General features: G+C 38.6%; 1 protein-coding gene across 1 annotated transcript in view; it reads right to left on the minus strand.

Moving 5' to 3' along the window:
* The window catches only part of LOC126295032 (plasma membrane calcium-transporting ATPase 2-like), a 606,942-nt gene that overhangs the window by 366,140 nt on the left and 214,660 nt on the right, over nt 1–26,142 (minus strand). The window contains exon 8 of the mRNA XM_049987282.1: nt 22,945–23,164. Within this exon, the coding sequence (XP_049843239.1) occupies nt 22,945–23,164 (220 nt within the window). The remainder of the gene's footprint in view (nt 1–22,944; nt 23,165–26,142) is intronic.

Below are 26,142 nucleotides of genomic sequence, written 5' to 3' on the forward strand. Positions count from 1 at the left end.
TTACAGCACAAGAAAGTGAGAGATTTTCACACAAAGGCAACTACAGGAGGTTACAAAGAGAGAGGACAGTTTGACAGTAGTTACCCCCAGGATGTGTGACTCTTAGTGCTGCTGCAGGAAACATTATATGTAGAAAGACAATACTCCAAGCTTTCCGAAATATATGTTCCTTGTTCAGGAAGGAAAGAGGTATATGTTAGAAGAGCTTGATAAGAAAAATGTGTGTGTGTGTGTGTGTGTGTGTGTGTGTGTGTGTGTGTGTGTGTGTGTGTGTGTGTGTGTGAAGGGGGGTAAGGGAGAATGGTGGGGGTGGAGACTCCAATTCCTTTTTCCTCATTGAAGAAAGTACAGGAACACTGTTTGCTATTATGTGTTTCTTTCAGCAGTTGTTAGAATTGTGCTTCTTGCAGTTAAGTAGCCTGTCACTTTGAAATTTTAGCAATTTTTTAAAATAAATTTTCCATTTTTCAACTATTTGGTCGGTGAAAAAAATCTGGTAACCTCACTTGTGTAGCTCCTTAATGTTGTGGCTAAGTGGTTAAATGTCAAACTGCAAATCAAAGATGTGGAGTTCATTCTTCAGTTGGCCACGACATTTTTTTCCCACCATTTACCTCTTCTTTTGCCTCTTTCAGTTATTTTATCAAGTCAAAACTGTCAAGTCAGTATGGAGTCCATGTTAAATTGTAGGTCCCTTATGATTGACTGAGTAACTTAGTTTAAAGGTTGAGGAAGGTATGGGCACTCACCTCCAAGATGACTATGCCTAGTGAAGTGCTGCAATGTTCAAATCAACCTTTGGGCTAACAAAAGCTCTCACAAACAGCTGTGATCAAGTACTGTCTGCAGCTCCATTAAGATATGAAAATTTAGAGGCCTGTACGAAAAATGCTGGCTAGAGATCAGTTTTGACCTTAGTTCACAAAATGTACCTGGTTCACAAATCCACTCCACTTGAATTCTAATGAATAGCTGAGGTTCAGAGTTTAGCTAAATTAGCATATAACACACTGGGAAACAATGCTAAATCAACTAACAACACAATTATTGCACTTTGACCATATATATTAACTGCACATTGTAGAAATTTTTTGTTGTAAATGAGGAGGGAGAAAAAACTGGACAAATGTTATCTGATCTCTTGAAGAAACTTCTCCACAGCCAAAAAAACATTGATATAGGCAGATATGTGTAAAGTAAATGAAACGATATAATATGATCCATAGCATGTAAAGCTCTATAACACTGTATGCTGCCACCACAGTGCTCCATTATCTTGGAAATGGCAAGCAGCATTTTCAGATGATATGATTTTGAAGCTTAGTTTTATGATAATTATCTTTATAACCAATATGACACTACTGTGAAAAGGACAAACTGCTGCATATCCACACAGAGGAGACGTTGAGTCACACACAGCCACAACAAAAAAAGTGCTACACATTCGAGCTTGCGGCCAAACACATGACCACTGTCTCTGGCCACTGAGGCTGCACTGTGAGCATCTGCACCTGGTGGGAGAAGCAATCTGTGTTTTGTGGTTATGGTAAGTAGGAGGCTGGGATGAGTAGGGTACAGTGTTGCATGTGGAAGAATGCATGGATGTGGATGGGATATGGTAAGGCTGCTAGGTAAAGTCAGGAGGTTTAAGGAGAGGGGATTGGCATGGAAACAAAGTGAAATGCAGTAGGGGAAAAAGACTAATGAGTGTTTTGGTGGAATAGAAAGCTGTGTAGTGCTGGAGTGGCAGTAGGGAGTGAACACATGAATGAAAGACAGAGATTAGAGAAGGCTGAGACCAGGGGGCTACGTGAATTCAGGATATCTACATCATAATCTGCAAGCCACCAAATGGTGTGTGGCGGATGGTACTGTCAGTACCACTATCTGATCCCTCCAACCTTATTCCTCTCGCGAATAGTGCATGGGAAGATTGTCGGTAAGCCTCTGTATTGGCTCCAATTTCTCAAATTTTCTTCTCATAGTCAAAACATGAGATGTATTGGGAGGGGGGAATGGTAATATGTTGTCTGACTCTTCCTGAAAAGTGCTGTACTGAAATTTTAATAGTAAATCTCTCTGTGATGCACACTGGTCCTCTTGTAACATCTGCCAGTGGAGTTTGTTTAGCATCTGTGTAACGTTCTATCGCCAGCTAAATGATCCCATGGTGAAGTGCGCTGCTCTTTGTTGGATCTTCTCTATCTCTTATATCATTCCTCCCTGATAAGGATCCTAGGTAGATGAACAATACTGTGTGCTTTTCCCACTATCTGTTTTATATGGTCTTCCCACTTAAGGTCGCTCTGCATAGTTACACCTATATATTGTAAGTCAGACGCTGTCTACACCTGTTTGTCGTTAGTAGCGTAGCTGTACAGTAGTGAATTTCTTTTCCTATGTATGTGCAATACATTACATTTATTTACATTCAGGGTCAACTGCCAGAGTCCACACCATTCATCAATTCTGTGCAGGTAGTTCTGCAAATTCTTATTATCTTCTGGCGTTGCTACTTTGGTATAAACAACAGCATCATCTGCGAATAGCCTTAAAGAGCATCCGACACTTTCTATCAGTGAATCCAATCACAGGCCTGCTCCAATACTCCGTAAGCTCTTTTTTTTCCTTTTTTTTTCATTAAACAGGAGTGTGGGATGATGTCAAATGCCTTACTGAAATCAAGGAAGATGGCATCGATCTGAGAGCCTTGTCCACTGCACTGTTGATCTCATGGAGGAACAGAGTGAGCTGAGTTTTGCAGGATCTCTGTTTGTGGAATCCATGTTGACTTTTATAGAGGAGATGTTCATTTTCCAAGAACGTCATACTTCTTGAGCATGAAACATGTTCCATAATTTTACAACAGACTGACATCAATGATATAGGTCTATAATTGTGAGCATCTGTCTTACAGCCTTTCTTAAAAACAGGAATGACCTGTGCCCTTTTCCAGTCGTTAGGTACCTTTCATTGCTCAAGTGATGTACAACAAATTACTGCTATAAGGGGAGCAAGTTCTTTTGATAAATCTTTATACAATCTTATAGGTATCTCATCTGTTCCTGAAGCCTTTTTGCTACTAAGCGATTTTACCTGCTTTTCAGTTCCGCAATTGACTATCTCAATACCTGCCATTTCGATGTAAGTATGACACTTGAAAGGAGGGACAGTGTTACCATCTTTCACAGTGAAACAACTTTGAAAGATTGAATTCAGAATTTCAGCCTACTGTCTGTTATCTTTTGTTTTGGTGTCAGTGTGGTTGCTGAGAGAATGATTAAGTGATTTTGACTGACTTACTGATTTTACATATGACCAAAATCTCTTAGGGTTTTTTATTCAAGTCAGCTGACAATGTCTTACTTTCAAAATCATTGAACACTTCTCTGAGATAAAGTGCTCTTTGTTTACATAGTGCTTCTCTAACACAGCCATTAAAACATGGTGGATCATTCCCATCCCCTAAAACCTTACTTGGAACATACTTGTCTAGGGAATATTGAACGATGCCTTTGAATTTTTTCCATTTCTCCACATCTTCATCCTCATCACCGAATATTTGATGCTGACAGCTGAGATCTTAAATTTGTATCCAGTCATCCTTGCTGAGCAAATATATCTTCCTACTTTCTTAATATTCCTTGTAGGACCCATCATCATAGATGCTGTCACAGCCTTACGATCACTAATACCTTCCTCTACGTTAACTGATTTGATAAGTTCAGGTCTGTTTGTTGCCAGGAGGTCTAAGACATTACTCTCGTAAGTTGGTTCTCTAACTATCAGTTCAAGGTTATTTTTGGACAAGACATCCAGAACAATGCCACAGGATTTCCTGTCTCTGGTACCAGTTTTGACGGCATAACTCTCCCCATCTATACCTGGCAAGTTGAAGTCACTCCCTATCACAACATCATGATCAAGAAAATTACTAATGATACTCTGCAAGTTATGTCTGAAGTGCTCTAAAACTACAGATCCTGACCCAGGTGGTCTATAAAAGTATTCAATAACCATTTTTGACCATTCTTTGGTACTCAGTTTCACCCAGGTTTATTCTCATTTGGAATCTGTGATAACCTCGCTAGATTTTATTGAATTTTTACTACAATAAACATGCTGCCACCATTGGCAACTTACCTATCCCTATGATAAATATCCAGCCTGATCTTAGGCTTTCATTGTCACTGACGTCTGGCTTCAACCAGCTTTCTGTTCCTAATACTATCTGTGCAGTATAACCTTCAGTAAGCAATACTAATTCTGGGATCTTTCCTTGGATGCTCCTGCAGTTTACTAAAATCATATTAATCTTTTCTAATACATAGGATACACTGCAGTTAAAAAAAGCTGATATAGGTGGGAAGAGTCCAGAGGTGCGGACTGTGAAGCAGTCACTGAAGTGGAGCACATTGTGTTGGGCAGCATTTTCAGAAACTGGGTGGTCCAGCTGTCTCTTGATCACAGTTTGTCAGTGACCATTATTGTGGACAGACAGCTTGTTGGTTATATACTAAGATGGTATCTGTTCTTTGATGTATGTCAATGCCTGTAAGCAGCTAAGGGTGTTCATTTCATTGTAATTTAGCTTGTTGGTTGTCGTGCACACATGGAAAGCAGCACAGTGATTGCAACTTAAGTTTGTAGACCACATGACTGGTTTCACAGGTATCTCTGCCTGTGATGGGATAGGTAGAGCTTGTGACTGAGCTGGAATATTTGGTAGTGGGAGGATGTATGGGATAGATCTTGCATCTAGGTCTACTGCAGGGAAATGAGCCATGAGGTTAGGGGTTGGAAGTATGGGTGAAGTAAGGATGGATGAGGATATTGTGTAGGTTTGGTGGACTGTGGGAGGTGTGGAAAGGACAGTAGGTAGGACATTTCTCATTCCACAGTACAACAAGGGGTGGCTGAAAACCTGGTGGAGAAAGTGATTCAGTTGCTCCAGTTCTGAGTGTTCCATTGTGACAGGACAGTAAGAATGTGGAAGGTAGTAGGTGACTGGGGAGACAAGGCATAGTAGATACAAGACTGGGAGGCAAAGTTTGGGCTGTGCAGGCCTCAGCAAAACCCTTGGTATATTTGGAAATTGACTGCTCGTCACTGGATTGGATGGTCATGTGTAGCTAGACTGTGTGGAAGGGACTTCTTAGTATGGAAGAGGTGGCAGCTGTCAAAGTGGAGGGACTGCTGGTGGTTGGTAGATTTGATGTACCCAGCATGTAACCACAGTGCCACCAACACACAACTTAACACTTGTATTAGCAAATAATGATAACTTACTTGACTTACATATACGCACTTATTATTTCTGTCTGTTGGTGCACAAGCATTTGTAGCAGTTAAATCAAATATTCAGTAGCTAAAAATTTAATGGCAAATTGTTTAACTGCTGTTATTGAAGCATAGAGCCATTTTTGTAAGATACATTCAGTCATTATTTGCTGCTGTTGAACTCTGTATACTTTGCTGTTCACTACAAATAGCTGAAATTAACCTTTCTTACTCTGCTGTAAAGCGTCTGTGTAACATAAGTAACAATTTCTGTATTATTTACTTCACTGTCACTTGTACCTGCATCAAACAGGTCCGTTCTTTTGTAGTGTGTCTACATTGTGAACTGACAACTGCAATCAAATGCAACTCGATTCATGAAATTTTATTAGTCAAAATAAAAGCTAGTTAACAGCAAAATAATCTGAGATTAATGTTTACAGAATGAAAATTTCACAGTTCAGCTCAACCGGGGTTCATTTTTTATGTTAAACTAAGATGAACTGTTTTACACACTTAGCCTTTACAGTATTAAATTTCCTGATTCTAGAAATGGGTTGATTTTATCTGTTGTTGTTGTTGTGGTCTTCAGTCCTGAGACTGGTTTGATGCAGCTCTCCATGCTACTCTATCCTGTGCAAGCCTCTTCATCTCCCAGTACCTACTGCAACCTACATCCTTCTGAATCTGCTTAGTGTATTCATCTCTTGGTCTCCCTCTATGAATTTTACCCTCCACGCTGCCCTCCAATACTAAATTGGTAATCCCTTGATGCCTCAGAACATGTCCTACCAACCGATTCCTTCTTCTCGTCAAGTTGTGACACAAACTTCTCCCCAATCCTATTCAATACCTCCTTATTAGGTATGTGATCTACCCATCTAATCTTCAGCATTCTTCTGTAGCACCACATTTTGAAAGCTTCTATTCTCTTCATGTCCAAACTATTTATTGTCCATGTTTCACTTCCATACATGGCTACACTCCATACTAATATTTTCAGAAACAACTTCCTGACACTTAAATCAATACTGGATGTTAACAAATTTCTCTTCTTCAGAAATGCTTTCCTTGCCATTGCCAGTCTACATTTTATATCCTCTCTACTTGGACCATCATCAGTTATTTTGCTCCCCAAATAGCAAAACTCCTTTACTACTTTAAGTGTCTCATTTCCTAATCTAATTCCCTCAGCATCACCCAACTTAATTTGACTGCATTCCATTATCCTCGTTTTGCTTTTGTTGATGTTCATTTTATACCCTCCTTTCAAGACACTGTCCATTCCATTCAACTGCTCTTCCAAGTCCTTTGCTGTCTCTGTCAGAATTACAATGTCATCGGTGAACCTCAAAGTTTTTATTTCTTCTCCCTGGATTTTAATACCTACTCCGAATTTTTCTTTTGTTTCCTTTACTGCTTGCTCAATATACAGATCGAATAACATCGGGGAGAGGCTACAACCCTGTCTTACTCTCTTCCCAACAACTGCTTCCCTTTCATGCCCCTCGACTCTTATAACTGCCATCTGGTTTCTGTACAAATTTTATCTATTATGTGATAATTTTAAAGTCCTTTTAATTTAAGGATTTCAATGTTTAAAAAGCTGCACAGTTAATACTTCTTAAACTGCATGCCAATAAAGGACATGCTTGGTTAACATTTTAAGAAGTACATCAATTACTAATAGGTACAAGGGCTATAGGCAAATTATACTGTGTTATTAACTCAATTATCTTAGGATATAGACACAATGACTGGTCAGTATTTATCATCAGAAGGCAAGTACTGTCAATAAAATTCTACGTCATTTAGACAAATTTAAAAGTTTACTGACTAATGTGCATTCACTGTACAGTTCTTTACATTGACACGACCACCACCAAACTGGTTGAAAGCACAAATGGGACAACCAGTAGCCAGTTTCAGAGCAGGTTCAACACTAGCTCGTTCCAGCTCAAGTGCACCAACAGGCAATGGTGGGCAGGGGTGGCAGCAAACAGCTGACATGTTAACAGTAAGGTAGTGTACCTGACCTTACTGCCATGACCTCACACTTGTGGTTCATGCATGCAGAGAATGTGTGCCATGGGGCTACATAGTGGGCACCCTATACTAGCTGTGCCTGCCCGCAAGGGAGTTGATGGACACTCCCCAGTGCCCAAGGTCAGCACCAGAGCAGTCTACTGTACATAGACCTGACTGCCTGCTACTGCTGCTACACCACTTGGGCTATCTGGATCCTCCGAGCTCACTCTATTTTGCCTCAACTCAGCAGACATGAACTTGCTCTTTGACACATACTCACATCCTGCCATCCTCCTGGACTCGTCTTCCATTAACAACTGCTCTTTTCCTCCACCAGTACATTTTTTATTTACTTGATTATTTAATGTATTTCACTTTTACTTACCTATCTTCATCATTCTGTACCTCTCTCTGTCATTGGTGTTTCCCATCTTCTTATCTTCTTCCTACCTAGTTACCTGTTGCACTGTTCATTCCACTGCAGTATTCTGCCTTTACTTTTCTCCTCATGTGTCTATCTTCTGTTGACAAATTGACTGGCACTGTGATGTAATCTTTCACCATCTACTCTCTGTGATGCTTCCACCTTCATCTTTGTCTCCACTTCTCCTCTCTACAAGTGGGTATTGCATCCCAGAGTCTGACTGAGCAACCCTTCTTTACTAACCTTCTGCAAGCTTCCCTCTGCATCTACATCTCCATATGTACTCTGCAAGCCAATACATAGTGCATGGTGGAGGTTATCTTGTACCACTGCCATTCATTTTCTTTCCCCTTCCACTCACAAATGAGACAGAGGGAAAAACCACTATCCATGTGTTTCTGTTTGAGTCAAAATTTCGATTATGTTGTGCACTGTCCTCGCACAAGTTGTAAGCTGGCGGCAGGGGACTCATTCTGCAGTCAGTCACAGGTGCCAGTTCTTAAACTTTCTCAATAGTGTTTCACAATGTACCAGCATGAGCCAAAGGTGAGAGCTTGCTCCTGAAAGTGTACTATTAATCACAAACCACTGGCTCACTGTTACTCCACACCGTCCAAGGAGCCACGGCATCCCTATGCAGTTGATGACTGACCAAGTTATCATAAGCTGGAACACTTTGGCATACATTGTACACAATATCTGTGGCAGCCACTTGAGAATCTTCCTCTGGCAAATATAAATACTGGCCATTCATCCAATGAATCGGCAAGTCAATGAGTTGGTGTTTGCAGTAGTATCGGCTCCTGCCGTGTGGCCACCGTCGCCCAGCTGTCATATTGATTGCACTGCCTGGGGTCCAGCCCTAGCACTGATAGGCTCAGGGCCTAACTGAAATCCTTAACTGAAATCCTTCCAATCAATGAGATATCCCCCATGCCAGATGCCACTAGGCAGATACAGAACCAGATGATGATGATGATGATGATGTTTGGTTTGTGGGGCATTCAACTGTGTGGTCATCAGCATCCGTACAAAGTCCCAGTTGTTACATAGTCAAATTATTACAAAGTCCAATCGAGCCACTGTCATGAATGATGATGATAATGATGAAATGGTGAGGACAACACACACAACCAGCCCCTGGGCAGAGAAAATTCCCAACACGGCGGGGAATCGAACCCGGGACCCCGTGATCCACAGGCAGCAACACTAGCCACTAGACCACGAGCTGCAGACAGTTGCAGGACCAGGCTTCATATTCTGATGCCTTTGTTGCCACGGGCCATAGCCATCAGCCAGTCAGCCTCTCCTACAGCTGAGCCACCTCATTCCAAAGCTGAAGCAGGACAAATGGCTGCCTAGGAATGGAAACATCACTGGGTCACCTCTTTGTTGTGCTGAGCTAGGTGTAGCAACTGCAGGCTATCTCTCCTCTGCCCATTGTACAGTGTGATCTGTGGATTTGAAGTCCCCAACCCTACCTCACATAGGTATGAGTCTACTGTTATAAACCACCAGGAAATAAATAAATGTTTCCAGTATCCTCAAGCTGCTTACCTCCTGTAGTGAACATCCACACCCCTACAGTGAAAATGTCATCTTCCATCCAAGGTTTCTCATTTGAGTTCAAGGAGTATTTATGTAAAGCTTGTATGTTGATCAAACCTAATGGTAACAAATCTGGCAGCACACCTCTGAACTGCTTCTGACCATTTCATATCATTTCATTATGTTATGCCCAGATATTTAATCAGCATGACAGTGTCAAGCAGCACATTGCCTATGCTGCTCTTTCCTCTCTGAAAAATAAACTAAAAGTTCCAAAAGCTAGGATAGGGTTTTGTAATTCTATATGCTTCTTTTCCAAGTATTTAGTATTCTTCCTGCAGGTGATAACTAATAGACAACAATTCCATTTACCGTAATTTTATAATTTTTACACATTAATATGTTATATATCTACAGAGTCACATACTGTATGTAATTGGTGAGTGCTGTTTTGGACAGTAAATAGCATCCACCAACCAGCAAGCTGTAGTTCATTAACCCTTTGACTGTTCTGTGTCAGACTACACAAACAACTTTCCTCGTTTTCATACATAAGTTTTTGCACATTATGTATGTCTTCTTCTTTTCCCACTGATCTCATAAGTGAGCTGACATAGGGAGTTTTGTAGGGCATTCTTTATGTTTGCCACCACCACTTTTCTTTCACTCTGTGTGAATGATTTTGAATATTTCTTTGATTACATTCAAGTACAAGTTTTTGATAGTCAATTTTTGTCACATATTTGCAAAATAATAATAATCTTTTGAATGTCATCATATCCAAAATATGGATAAATAATTTCTTGACCCACTTTAGAAGACTTAGGTGTACCTTACACTGTTTAGATGAGCATGATGCTTTGAGTGACTTATCACAATGATTTGTTGTAATCAATTACCATACTCAGTTTCAATTACAGGGCACCAGTCTTCCAATCTCTCTAAATGCATTTCAGATTTGTGAAATGATGATAACACCCAAATACCTTTCTTGTCCTGCAGTTTCAGAGTGATAATTTTTCCCGATTTTGACAAGTGGAATGTTATTTCTCCTCCATTAAAGCCATTTCTTTGTGAATTCGCCTCATTGTACCATATGTGCTTGTTGCTCTGTCACAGAGCAAACAGAACAGGGGATGGGGGGTGGGGGGTGGGGACTCATATACTTATTACTGACAAACAAAATACGTCATTTATCCAAATATGGCTGGATTAATGGGACAGTTGTACTTTTAGGTACTCTTGCCCTAGCTTATCAATGTCTGTGTCTGCAACAACAAAAATGACAAAATCTAGTATATAATTTATCTTACATCACAACTAATAATAATTTCAATAATGAATCTACTTCTCCTTGCTGGGATATACTTCCCTGATAGCACTGAAACATCAATGATTTGTGTATGCAGGGTTTTTGATAGGGCAGAGAGTTTCCTTGAAAGCTTTTCAAAAATGTTGTACAATTTGTCCAGTTCTGAACATATAACCCCTGTATAGACACAAGATGTTGTCATGAGTGGAGCAGTCCCATCAACAGAAGACATTGATCCCCTGAAGTGTACTTTGGTAAAAAATGGTGCTTCCGACAAATGACCAGTTGATCAACAATCACCAAGGATGTCTCAGCTTTAACCTTTTCACTCTAGCCATTAGAAATGAAGGTGCAATGTAAATATACATTCGAGAGAGATTTGTGTCATGACACTTGTTTGTTCTGGATTTTGTCTTTGCTTCATGGTCTAACTGATATACATAGTAATTATTTGTTCTCATTGATTCTCATATTAACAAAAAGTCTGAAGAAACACAGCCAGACATTACTCACTTTTACCTGGGCTCTCTGGTCCAAAGAATATCTATCAAAGGGATTCTTCTTTGGATTTATATTTGCATGTTTGTATTTCATTTGTTTTTTGCCAGTTGGCTTTGTTGCTTCTACACGCAAGGCTGCAGACAGCAGTAAATGTCTTCTCAAAGTTGTTGGCTCTGAAGTATTTATTACATGGCATGAAGACTGAAAATCAGCTTGTATGGGTTGCAAATCATTCACAAAAGAATCTTCTTCTTCTGAAATATGTCTGCTGCTGAATATTCTTCTGAATTGCTTTCCATCATATCTATTTTAGTGTGATAAGTTTTTTAACAACCATCCACTAATACATCCTCCACTCTATAAATGACAATGAACATCAAAGCTTGTTTATTATTTATGAAAACTTTTACCATGAACAGTGACCTTAACAACAACATATAATGTTAAACACTCACATGTAAATGTGATGTAAGAGGACTGAAACTACATTGTGTTGATAGTCTTAGCACATTCGCACATTTGCAGGTAATTTTATGAAACACTTCACTACCAGGTTCTGACATGCTCTGGTTCATTTTTCTACTCTTCGCAGTGAATAAGAAAGAATATAATTTTTCTAAACAGAACATTTGTATGTTCAGGTAGATGGAAACATAAAAAAATTAACTCACCAGCACTATATTTAATATCACTTACTGATAGCCCTATTCCAAGATGTTGATTTTTTTTTCTCAGAACAAACTGTTCAAAAATGTCTTGCACCATCATCATGATTAAATAATCAGGGTTTTCTATTTTAATAATTAAGAAAAGGGGGAAAACATCTTTCTCAATACTCTTCCAGCAACTGAAAACCAGTGCACACTTGCGTAATGGAGGCAAATGTAAGTCACAGACATATATGCTGTATTACTGTAGCATGCCACTACAGCTGTCAAAGTAAAATGGCACAGCACATTGACAAATAGGAGTGTTGTGCTATAATTCATTGTCTGCATTTGAAGCTGAACAATGCTGCAATGCATTGGTGGAAATGTACAGTAAGATGTGCCACACCATATTACATAGTGGTTATATGGTACATATGTTTTCAGAATGATCAAACAGGTGTGAATGAGGAATGCGAAGAATGAAGTGAACTACCACTTCTCTCCAAAAATACAGGAAACACAGGAGAGGTGGGGGCCCTGGTGCTCAAACAACAACATATCAGAATTGAGGCGATGGTGGAGAAAGTGAAAGTTGGTCACGGATGTTTTCAACATCTTGCACGACATTTTGAAGAAAAAAAAGGTCACTGCCCCTTGGTATTTGTAACAGCTCACACCCATTCAAAAAGCCACAAAACTGAGACAGCAGTAGAAATGTTGGAGCTTCTGTACCCACTTAACCCCCACAGATGAGTACTGGGTGTATAATTCTGACCCTGAGTCAAAGGCAGTGGAAACCTGTGGGTTCACTGCCACTTGAAAGAGCTAAAGAAATGACTATCATTGGACAAGGTGATGCAAAGTGTGACTGCTGCAGTGCAGTAGTAACACTTTATGCTCGTAAGGGTGCAAACTGTCACAGGAGCAGACTACCAAAATCTCTAGTGATGTTATGAGCCACTTTCGACATGAAAAATCGCAGGGAGGTATTCAGGAGGGAAGGGGGGCGGGGGGGGGGGGGGGGTTCTGACTTCCTCCTCCTATGTCCATGAGGAAACCGTTGCATGTAAGACATTTCCATATTAGCAAGGGGATTTTCAAGCAAGAATGTCTCCTGGACAGCCAAAATGCCAATTTATACAACTACAGTGTCTGCCAAGTCATTAATCAATGAGAAAACTGCATGCACAGTAGGATGAATTTTCTGAGAAGGACTACCACCATCATGGAAGTTCAGGGTCACAAACTCGATTTTTTTAGAAGTGACATTTAAAACTTCATGACTACTCCTGATAAAGTTACATTCCTAGTGAGGTATGCTGGGTACCCAGTTGCAAAGGGTACAATGTGATATGTACATGCTATTCAGTCATGCAAGCCTCTTACAATTCTTTTGATCTCAGGCCATAACTGCACCAACACTTTATGCAACAAGCATTGTTACCGTACAAAATTTCTGGCCAAATCAGTGTAGACCAGAGACATCACTCACACTTTCAATTGTATTGTGAGACACAAAACATACAAGACTGCCCAGTAGTGGTCACCTGAGGTCAACAACATCAGCAAATGAATGATATCTAAGATAACAGCTCATAGATACCCATAGGAGAATGCAACAGAATTGTATGCCAGAGACCAGAAATTAGCTCTATAATACTCACTTTAAACACACCAGCAGGTCCTATGAAGACACCTCCAAACTCATTGTCTCCATAAACTCCAACCTGACTCACCAGTCTCCACCACTGGCCTTCTAACCGAAAACTCATCGCTAAAGTCTATAGTCCATGCAAGGAATCTACCCTTATAGAGAGAGTGAGGTCACAAGTTCACAATATGGCGATGACAACCAAAGATTCTTTCTTTCAATGTGGATGCACACCATGCCCAACCTCTTAAGGAGATCAGGAACTGCAAGTACAGTGTTCATAAGCATGTTACACTACATCAGCAGTGCCTGTGTGTGTGTGAGTAAGTCATAACCACAAGTTGCTATGACTGAAATAACACACAAATAACAACCTTTTTAGTCACAGGGATATAACAGTGGTGTTGCTGTCTGCCCATTCTTGTTTGACAGAGCACAATATTTTCCTCATTGTGGAAGTGGAATTAACAGGAATACAACCACTGTGCAAACTTTTTCATCTGAAGTATGAACTATAGCAATGTACTTTTCCCAAACACCATTCCTCCTCTTATGGAGCACACTTGTAATTGTTTGCATTACATCACTTAATTTTCATCATGCAAAGTCTCACTAAAACACGACTTGTTAGTCCACGGTCTCACAAAAAACAAGTCCATCTGATCCCAAAAAATGGTCATTTTTGCTTTTTGAGTGCTACTTTACAACAGCTACATCACACACTCAACTTCTGAACTATGTCATGACTAGCCTTACACTCCCACACACTTCAGGAAAAGAGAACATGTCATCAAGTTGGAAGCAGCTGTAGCACCACTGTTCTCAGACTCGTCACACTCATGGGCAGTGGGGAGGAGGCAGCCAGTATAGCACTGACATAAAAGTTGCACTTGACTTTTAATGTATGCAGCCCTCAACTCATACTTGTTCCAATCTCTACTGTGTGCTGCCTTGTTGGAGGCACTGGGAGGGTGTTTCAATCCAGACAGTACAAGACAGTCTCCACACAATCAACTTGCCTTTAGACATACCTTTTGAACAACAGTACAAATAAGCCTAACTCAATCACCATGGTGCATGAAGGAAGTGGGCATGGGAATACCTGGAGTGGAACCTGGATCAATGGTGCCAGTTTCTCTTCAGTGATGAGTGCAAGATTTGTAAAATGCCTGACAATAACTGTAGATGAGTGTGCAGGTAGCCAGGTAGCAATGCACATCTCCAGAATGCAATCTCATATGTTTAGCAAGGAGGTAGGTCAGTCATATTTTTGTCTTTCTTTGATTTATTCTTATGAGATATTCAATGCTCAGTGGACTGGTGATTTCACTGAACTTACACTGTAATTCTTTCTTGATTTTCACTGAGAATAGCAATGTCATCAGCAAATCATATTCCCTATTGAGTTCAAGCTCTTTACTTTGCCTTGTTACCTTTAGGATAGCATGGATGATATTTTTCAAAAATCTGATGATATGTCTCCAGGCTTGCACGTCATACCAATTGGAACAGTCACCTGGCTGACACTCCTTATATTGACTTCAGAAACTCTGAAGGAATATTATCTTTTAGTTCTGCCTTTTTTGATCACAAGTCTTCAAAAGCTCTATTACACTCTTACTCTAATACTGGATCCCCTAAGTCTTACAAATCAACTACCATTTCTGCCTCAGTCATGCCAGAAGACAAGTCCTTCCAGTCATAGAGGACTTCAAATGTACTCTTTCCATCTATCCATTCTCTCCTCTGTGCATAACAGTGAAATTCCCATTGCAATCTTAATGTTGACATCCCTGCATCTGACTGCACTGAAGGTGTACTGTAGAGGAGTGATACCTCTCACTACTGCTGAGTGTAATTTGAGGGCTGTACTGCAGCATGATTTTCCATGTTTTCCAGCTATAAAGTCAACATTTTGGCTATGAGTTCATCTTTCTACAAGATAATGCACAAAGACATCACACTGATCTTGTGAACACTTTTCTCTATGAGGTAAGTATCACAGACTTAAAATTAAAGTTCTTTCATTCTTATAGCACCAGTGTGGCAAAAACTCCTTTTATAAATTCTGTTCACTTTGAGTAGGCACACAGAGCAACATATATGGGTTTGTGAGAAATGTTTGCATTCACACAGTACACTTAGTGACATAATTCCTTAAAATAAAAATTTAAAAAAATTGTATGACTTACAACTATATGAGTAGGAAAGTTTGCTAGTACATTACCCATTATCAAAACCATGTTTCATAAACAAATTTTGTAATAAGAGCAACATTAGTTTGTGGCCAGTAAGATGTGTAGGAGTGGTGAATACATTAGAAGACCATGTAGTAAAGTTTGGCCATGGTGTGCAGTGTTTGCATAAAGGAAGTCATTACCTCAATTTAGAACCATTTTCCCTAATGCATGTGGGATCCAGTCCGCTCCCTCAACCACATGTGAGGGACAAAATGCTAATGGGAAACTGAGAGCCTATGTAAAAATGTAAAATAAATGTTGGTCTTCACACATGGTGTCATGGCTTTATGAGGTAACACATATAGTAGAAAGATTGGTTCTTCGAGTACTAATAACCACAATTTTTATATAGCCACATCACTTGTGCATTAATATGATGATAAGAATTATTACAACATTGATTTGACTGGATCTATGCAGACACTAATTTTTAAATTTATGAAGATATGTAATTCTCAAACTAACTATTTATTTAAATATGAAAAAAATTTAAAAATCTTTTATGAGCCAGTGCCAGAAAATTTGTGCATGTACAAATTAATAATGTGCATATCTGTATTACTATTATTACAAATTTTATGCTGTTTTCTTATTGTAGATGGACAAGAGTGGCTTTATTTTCATTCTTCAGTATTTTTGTTGTTGTGGGTTTATTACTGTACTTTAAAATCATTTGTACAGCATCTCCATTGTGTGGTATCCTGGCCTGGCAATAGATAAATCTTAAAAACAATGATTATCAATTCACTTTCCCATACATTTTAATATTTATTTTATGTGTCATTAAGGACTTTTTCTCTCTCCATTCTACAGAGCGTAATGCATCTGCTTTGAGAAGCTATTGTGGTAACCTCCTGTGGTTAGTCTGATACACTAACAGTCATGTTTTTTGTAACAGAACTACTCTGTCTCATTAAAAGTATCTGGACACCTCTGGACACCTATAAGTGTGTATTAATATGGGATGTGTCCTCCCTTCACCTTTATGATGGCTTCAACTCAGCTGGGGACACTTTCAATGAGGTGTGTAAATGTTGTGGACAAACAGGAGCCCACCGTTTCTCAAGAACGGAAACTGGAGAAGGTAGTAATGTTGGGTACTGGAGTCTGGAGTGGAGTGAACATTCTACCTTATCCCAAAGGTGTTCCATTGGGTTCGAGCTGGGGCTCTGGACAGGTCAGACCACAAACCATTTCCTCACAGATGCTGCTCTACAACAGGGTGCACTGTCAAGCCGATACAATCACCACTTTCAAATTGTCCCTCTACTGAACACAGTACATAATGCTGTAAAATGTGTTTACACCCCTCAGCATTTATGATTTTCTTAAGAACAATAAGGGAATCATGCCTTAGCCACAGAAAACATTGCAATACTGTAACACAACTTCCTCTGTACCTCATTGTCGGCACTACAGTTGGCGACAGGGAATGATCTCTGGGCACTTGCCGAACCCAAACCGTTCCACTGGATTGCCAGAGGGCATAGCATCATTCCTCACTCCAAATAATTTGTTTCCAGTCATCCACCATCCAGTGGCATCACATCTTACACCGCCTAAAGCACTGCTATGCACTGACTACAGAAATGTGTGGCTCCTGTGGATCTGCTTGACCACTGCTCCCCATTCTCCCCACAGTCAGTGGGCTAGCTGGACTGCTGGTAGCAATCTGGAACTCACAAGTCATTCCTTCCACTGATTTTGTGTAGTTTTTAAAAACCACCCTCTACAATGCTTGACAGTCACTGTCTGTCAGAAGGTGAGATATGCGCGTTCTCGAATAAGCTGCGGTTGTTCCTTCGCATTTCAATTTCACAATAATTCCACGAGCAATCGGTTTGGGTAGCTTTAGAACAGCTGTAATGTCCCTGATGGGTTTGTTACTCAGGTGACATCTGATGAGTAGTCTGCATTCCAAGTCATTGAGCTTTCCTGACTGGTCCATTCTGCTGTTACTACCTCTTTACTGACAACACAGTATTCCCCAACTTATTTTCTATTGGCATGTCCATCTCACACGATCAATTCCATATTACTTTTCATCAGATAGTGTGTGTACATTAAAGTCTCCAGAATAAAACTTTTACTCTGCTGCAGAGTGTCCACTGATTTGAAGCCTCTGACATATTAAAAGTGTGTGCCAGACCATAACACAAACCCAGAATCTTACTTTTCACCAGCAATCCTCTTACCAATGCAAATATCCCAGCAAGACTATGACCCACCCTCATAGCTCTACTTCTACCAGTGCCTCTTTCCTACTTTCCAAATTTCATGATTCTCCTAGAGACATTGTCAGACTAGCACTACCAAGAAATACCTCAGTCACAACTTACAGATGTGCCAAGATGTTTTGTTATAGCACACACTTCACTGCAGAATGAAAAATTCATTCTGGAAATATTCACCCAAACGTCACTTCTGCACAATATACTTTGTTGCAGGAGTGCTAGTCCTGTTGGGCACACATGAGAACTTCTGTGAAGAGTGGGAGGTAGGAGATAGTTACTGGCAGATATAAAGATGTGAGGGCAGATAGTGAGCTATGCCTAGATACCTAGGATGTTAAGGGGATTGCTGGCGAAAGGTAAGGTTCCAGGTTCGAGTCTCGCAAGGAGAGGTCCCCAGTGGTGGGACACACTTTTGAAACAATCTATATAGTGATATAGCTTATGGTCCAAGGAGCTATACCTTGTAGTCATTCACCTACATGGGCCATCGTTTCTGAGTAATTGAAAAAAATAAAAAGAATAAAATTCAGAATTTCACATAATACTCTATACTTTATAGCTTTAAATACAGCATTAGTTTACAGGCTTGTTGCATAGCTTAATGGTTAATGTAATGACTTCATATTCAAGAGAATGTGGGTTTGAATCTGACCAGGTACATAAGAAATGTTTTATTTTTAAATTCTTATTGGAATTATTTGTATAATTATTTTATTTAATTAATTGGTTTGATTGTAATTTTTTTCTATTCCTTCATCACATCATATTAATCATCATATGAAGTACATCATTTGCTCTAATTTTTCTTGCTATAAGTCTTTTGTACTTGGAATCCTTGTCATGCGATTCTGATTAATGTTATGTATTTAAATACATTTTATCACACCATATTTTTGTCCATGTTATTCCATTCATTATTCCTATTTCTCCTTTCACTTGAATTTCATTTTACTTATGATCCCTGATTTCTTTTAAATCATCATCCACATTATTTTGTCACTAAATGTCTGTATGACAGTTATCATCCAACAAAACACACATTCTCGACACCGTTGCACCATCAAAACAAATATATTATTTCATCATTTTTTTTTAACTGACAGATCAGCATTTTCAACAGTTCCGACATTATGATAGATAAATAAAAATAATTAAATTCACATGCACAAAGATTCCAAGTGGTAAAGAATGATAGGAAGAAACAATAAGAGGAACTGAAGAAGTTAATACACTGAGTAAAATGATGTGACAAAGGAATACAAGTAAGTATATTACATGTAAATTAACTAACGAAAATAGTGGTCAAAGTCATTTCAATAAAAATTTAAAAATAGAAGAAAAGTTTCAATGATCCTGACAATATCAGAACCCACATCCTTTTGCATGTGAGGTCAGTACCTTCACCACTGCGCTATGTGACCACTCTGTAAATTTACGCTATTTTTTAAGTATCACGCAAGGGTGAGTGGCTGCAGCACATGATTCCTTGCACCTTACCCTACATCACTGTCCAGACTGCATCAAAAAGTCAATCCCACTATTGGGACCTCTCCTTGTCAGCTTGCCACAGTTTTAATCCACCATGAAAGAACATTAAAGTATTTGGTGTGCTACAATTAGCTGACATAAAACCAACTGAGCATGCTTGGGATTAGTTGAACTCACAGTGTACCACAGAAGGGACTGTCCTCACACACTGGATGACCACTGGAGAGTAGCTGATAAAGACTACACAGACCATGGGGAAACCAAACATGCTGCTGTACAGAGGATGGTCAAACGTGGTACTGAAAGTACAAATATGGACAGGGAAAAATGTGATGTAGCTGTAAAAGATCTTGGACTATCAGACCATCTCTGTCAAATAACAAAAGTAAAATCAGGCATTGAATAATTCCCTAAACTACAAGCCTACAAATGACATCTATCAGAAATCAAAATAAAAGATTTTTCAAAAGAGCTAGAAAATCAAAATCTGGGATGATGTGTATAAGGAAACCAATGTGAATATGAAATTATCTAAATTCTCCACGTTGTTGAAACTGAATTTTGAAAAGGCATTTCCAAAAGTATGCATGTCTGTATCAACATCCCACAAAAACAGGTGGATAACAGCAGTTATTAAGAAGTCCTCCCAAACACTTAAACACCTCAGTTCCATGAAAAAGTTTTGCAATGATCCATAATTCTTAAATTAAGATTTGCAGTGATCCAGCATTCTTAAATTTCTATCATAGATACAAAAAGATCTATAGGAAGATGCTGATTGCTGCAAAAAGTCATTTAATGACAAAATAGTATATAATGCAGAGAATAAAAGCAAAACAGTCTTGGATGTTCTAAAAAAGGAAATGGGGAGAGGCAAACAAATGCAGAATAACATACTGCTAAGGGAGAGGGATAAGGTAATAAATGATGCACAACACTTAGAAAACTATGTAAACAAGCATTTTTCAAGTACTGCAGAGAAGTTACAGCAAAAATTCCCCAAAACAAATATAACACCTGTAAATAACGTTGCACTAAATACAATGATGTTACTTCCAACCACAGAGAATGAAGTCAATAAAAAACTGTTCCAAAACTAAAAAATAAAAAGTCAGTAGGCTTAGATGAAGTACCAATGTTTGTACTGAAACAATGCATAGGGATTATACAAGGCCCCTTAACAAATACAATAAATGAATCCTTCACATCATCAGGGATATTTCCAGAGCAGTTAAAACAGGCAAGAGTTGTACCTTTGCTTAAGAAAGATAATGCAGAAGACTGAAATTTCCAGCCCATTTCCCTGTTGTCAGGATTCTCAAAAATAATAGAAGCAATTGTGAAAGACAGATTAATGAATTACCTGAATAAATACAATCTTTTAAGCAAATCACAGTTTGGTTTCTGAAGTGGCAAAAATACTGAGACAGCCATAGTAGAATACACAAAAGTTGTACCTGATGCTCTTGATAAAGATGAGTGTGCCACAGGCATATTTTTGGATCTTTCTAAGATGTTTGATACAGTCGACCACAGGAGTCTATTAAATAAATTAGAAGCATTAGAAATAAGAAGGGTAGCTAATGACTGGTTTCAGTCATACCTAACGGATAGGCAGACTTCAAATAGATCTAAACATTTAATAAAACACTTATCAGATTCAAAATACATTATTATAGGGGTTCTGCAAGGTAGCATATTAGGACCAATACTGTTCCTGATATACATCAATGACTTTCCGAGTACTGATAGTCATGGTGAAAAATTCTCTTCGCTGATGACAGCACTATTTATAGTCACTGAGAAAACAAGAGAGCTCCTTGCTGAGAAAGCAAATGTAACTCTCAAGGAAATTTATGACTGGTCAATAAGCAATAAAGTGACACTGAACATAAAGAAACTAATGCCATGAATTTCAGTTTGAAGAGGAAAAATGATAATGTTAAATTAAATGTAGATGGCACCTCTATAGACTGTGTAACACATTCAAAATTTCAAGGAATGAATATTGATTCTCAGCTGAAGTGGTGTGAACACTCAAAGGCACTTGCAAACAGAATGTTATGCTCTTAGAATCCTATCATCAGTGTGTAACATGCAGTGTCTTTTAGTTACATATTATTCATATGTACACTCAATTCTTATCTATGGCATTCTTTTTTGGGGAACCAATGCACAAAATATGAACACAATTTTCACACCCCAGGAAAGAGCTATAAGAATAATAATCAAAACTAATAGTCAAGCTCATTGTAAAGATCTGTTCAAAACACTGGGGATTTTAACTGCTCCATTTGAATACATTTACCAGTCAGTTGTACACATAAAAAATAACATTGGTAATTACTGCACAAACAACTCTGTCCATGACAATGCAACAAGAGATAGACTCAACTTACATTTAACAAGAAAAAATAAACATAAAACTCAAAACAGCATTTTTTACCATGGAATAAAACTGCACAATAAATTACAAAAAGAGATTAAATACACTGAAAAAAATACACTTATTTAAAAAGGCAGCTAAAAAGTACCTGTTATGCAATACATTTTATACATTGAAGGATTACTTAAATAAAACAAGGTAGGGATTTGAAAAAAAATTATACAAATAATAATAATAATAATAATAATAATAATGATTATAAAACATCCAGCATTCCACATAACACCTCCGATTTTTTTTTTTGCTTCTTTTTTTCGTTTCTAGAAATACTTACCACCAAGCTATGGATAACACAGTACTAACACCTCTTCCTCTTTCTGAGCTCAACATCTCACTCATTATGGAGGGATTCTGACTCAGTTTTTTAGGATAGCAAATGGAAAGTTACAGTACAGAAAATGGGAAAATGGCCCAGAGATCGCCAGTGTTTAGTTACAGTACAGAAAATGGCCCAGAGATTGCCAGTGTGTGTGTGTGTGTGTGTGTGTGTGTGTGTGTGTGTGTGTTTGGGGGCGGGAAGAGGGGGGGGGGGGGGGGGCGAATGAAGTGTTACGAAACAATGTGTGTGCAATGACTGATAGTGAGATATGACTGAACAATGTGGCATTACATTATTTAATAAGTTTTTTTGTAAAAAATAGTATACCAGGAGTAAATCTAATGATTGTCTCTAACTAGAAGTTTGTAAATATATGTTTATGCGAATTACCTTATTCTAAATTGATCTAAACTTGTAAATACTATTCTGTTGTAAATTTCACAGTTTAGTTACCTTTCCCTGCTGCCTTCAAATCTAAGCCCATATGTATTCACAGATGTGCAGACGTGTGCACTCCCCCCCCCCCCCCCCCCCTCCTAGTTTATGAGGAATATCCCTCTTACATCGTAGATCCAGGATGGAAGATCACACGATCTTCTGTCGAAGGACCTAGTGTACAGGTAATTTCCTCCCGTGATGTGCACTACTTAGTATCACTATCTGACAGTTCCAAAATGTGGCTTCACTGTACTCTGAATTCTAATTTTCTGATTGAAAGAAACTTTGCAGCCACAGTAGGTAAATTTATAGGCTCAGTCAATTTTCTGCATATCTAAGTTCATTTGCTTGTCATTAAGAGAGCAGATTTACGATAAAGTCTCACCTGCATATCCTATCTGTACAGCAAGTCTTGTCAGTTTGGCCTGCAGTACAGACTTATGTTTCTTTGATGTCAATGGACGTCCTTCTTCTTGAGAGCCCGTGTAACCTCGGAACCTGCCCATTGTTGAAACTGATGCTGATGGAACGTCTTTACCGGCTTCTGCATATGGAGAAACAAAATAACAATTTTGGTCACTTTTTATAAGAAACATAATTACAAGCTAATAATTTTAGAAAACAGTATTATTATTTTGAAAACAGTCTTGATCACAAAAAATATTTATTAAAATGGTAAATGGCTTCAATCAATTATGATCACCTTCACACCATTCTCTGAAATACGGTACCAGTAACATTACAACCTAGAGGTACACAGAAATAATGTAAATTAAAAATTAAGACCATTAAAATCAAAGAAAATTAATGAAAAGATTTATATCCTAGGGTAGTGAGCAGACATAGTGGGCAGAGTGCAAAATATATGTGCAAAGACACAAATGTTGACAGCAGAATAGTGTGAACACACAATAGTTACACAGGAGGAACCCTGCCCAATGCATGCCGCATGAAATCATTAGAAGCCAGTGAGAAGAAGTGTAAGATAAAAATGTATCAAAAATATTAGAAGTGTAAATCTGAGTATCAAAACATAGAAATAACACATTTAATTACATCAGCATTAACTACTATGAGCAACTGTTAATCCGTAAACTGATGATAAAAAGTAGGTACAGAATCCAATAATAACCAGCTATGGGATCAGAAGCTGCCCTCTGTGTCCAGTATGTTAAAGTACAAAACAAACTGTAGGAACACTGTCACAGTAAAGATGATTAAAATTGATGCCACTGGTTGTCACAGAGATAGCATAATGGGCATTGACATAGTATGTCCCTGGGAAGCACATGATGAACCAAAGATGTAATGGCAAAATGACAACAGGCAGACACTGTTAGTCACTATAGAGATGGCATTTCAGTGAAGCACTTATGTGTTGAAAAACAGACACAATCAGTTGCCATAGAGGTGTATACATTCAATGAGCCACCAGGAATCGATGAACAAAAGAGTCACACATCCAGCACGGATCTGTGGTAATCCAGATGTCACGTATTCTAATGGTGACAAGAAGACACCGCTGGGCATAACGGAGATGATAATGTCAGTAAACAATACTAAGTATGCAGATTGAAAAGTAATTGGCCTAGAACTTGAAAACTGAAAATATATACAATGGCCAGAATGACCACTAAAGGAAATAAGTATAATTTAAGGCAGCATATACACTATATGGATCATGTAGCCCAAGCATATAATGAGATTGAAAACAATATTATATTTTTAGTAAACTGTTTTTAATGTCATTTTATTTATTCATGCTTTCAGCAGACAACTGTGTCTCTACAATAAAATTAAAAAAAAAAAAAAGTTCAAATGGCTCTGAGCACTATGGGACTTAACATCTGAGGTCATCAGTCCCCTAGAACTTAGAACTACTTAAACCTAACTAACCTAAGGACATCACACACATCCATGCCTGAGGCATGATTCGAACCTGCGACCATAGCGGTCATGCGGTTCCAGACTGTAACGCCTAGAACCACTCGGCCACCCCGTCCGGTGCATCTCTACACATACAGTTCGTGCTCCACATGCTGCCTCCACCATCAGAATTCGAACCAGCATACCCCTGGGCTGAGCGCCACCACACGTGTGCGTTTGTACCGTGAACCATGGATCCTGGTTAATATTCAGTTATGTATGTGAAATTTCAAACAAAATTGAAAGATAGCCCTTTTGATGAATCATGTTTACTTCATTATGTCGTAAGTATTATTAAGCAATTTCAAGAATGGCTACAGAACAGAATAGTAGTACTATTCTTTCAGGATCTATAGGGTTTGAGAAATACATTTTATTTGTGAACAGACCAGACTGTTCCACATTTCAAATTTTTGACTCCTATGTCACAAGAAACAACTACAGTGTGTAGTCTGGATCATTCCAGTTCTTTTATTATTATTTCTAAGAGCTCACTATTTATTGTGACATTGAAGCCCATAACACTGATTAGACTAAGCTGTTCACCCTTAATATTTCCAGAACTATTTAAGACATTGTAATTCCATTTTCACTCAGACAAACTATGAGGTGGTCCTCACTAAACAGTGTATGTGTCTGTTTGAAACTGTATGAATTACACTTTTCCTCTTTCAGATGGAACGGCAGTAATTTCTTCTTCTAGTATTATAGTTCTAAAAGAGATGAATTCAACATAAATTTTCTCTTCAAAATGCAGTTACTAGCTTTAGATAATTATAATGTTTGAGTCATTCCAGGTCAAGTGGACCATGGGTTCCTAATTGACCAAATTGAAAGGAACTTTGTGGGAAAGTTCTCTCATGTCTTGGATAAGTATATATGAGGGTGTGCTGAAAAGTAATGTCTCCATATTTTTTTATGTGAAAACTCTTAAAGCTTTTTAAATAACACAAATGTCATTAACATTCTAAATCTTTATTCTTTATGTCTACTATTTGCAGCTGTCTGTCGCTAGAGGCCTCCGAGTTGCACTGTGTAACCGGATGCCGAGTAACGTAACTATGTCAGTGTGTGAGAAACAGTGTGCTGTAATAGAGTATGAGATTCAAAGAGTTTGTCCACACATAAAGTACCCTCTACGTCATTATGACAATGCCAGACTACACACAAGCACTGTGACATCGGCAACAATCAAACACCTTGAGTTCACTGTCATCGATCATCCTCCATATAGTCTTGATGTTGTCCCATCCAACTTTAATCTATTTACAAAACTTAAAGAAAACCTTTGATGGCTTCACTTTAATAGTGATGAAGTGGTGCAAGCAGAGGTGAGATTGTGCCTCTATTTACAAACTCAAACATCCTCCAGTGATGGTATCAACAAATCAGCCTCTTGAGAGAAATGTGTTCATCACCAGAGTGACTATGTTGAGAAATATATGTGCATACATGAGGAAAAAAAGATGTGGAATGTTAACAAAGTTTGTTTTATTTGACAATTTTCAAGTTTTCATATAAAAAAAATTGCTGGCCTTATTTTTCAGCACACACTGAATCAAATGTTCAGCACAATATCTCCTTTGACTCCACTTTGACAGCCTTTGATAGGTAGGAGTCCCAAGCATGGCAAAGTGCCAACTTTGGATATCTTTTT

The sequence above is a fragment of the Schistocerca gregaria genome, chromosome 11 (genome assembly GCF_023897955.1).
Source record: "Schistocerca gregaria isolate iqSchGreg1 chromosome 11, iqSchGreg1.2, whole genome shotgun sequence".
Taxonomy (NCBI): Eukaryota; Metazoa; Arthropoda; class Insecta; order Orthoptera; family Acrididae; genus Schistocerca; species Schistocerca gregaria.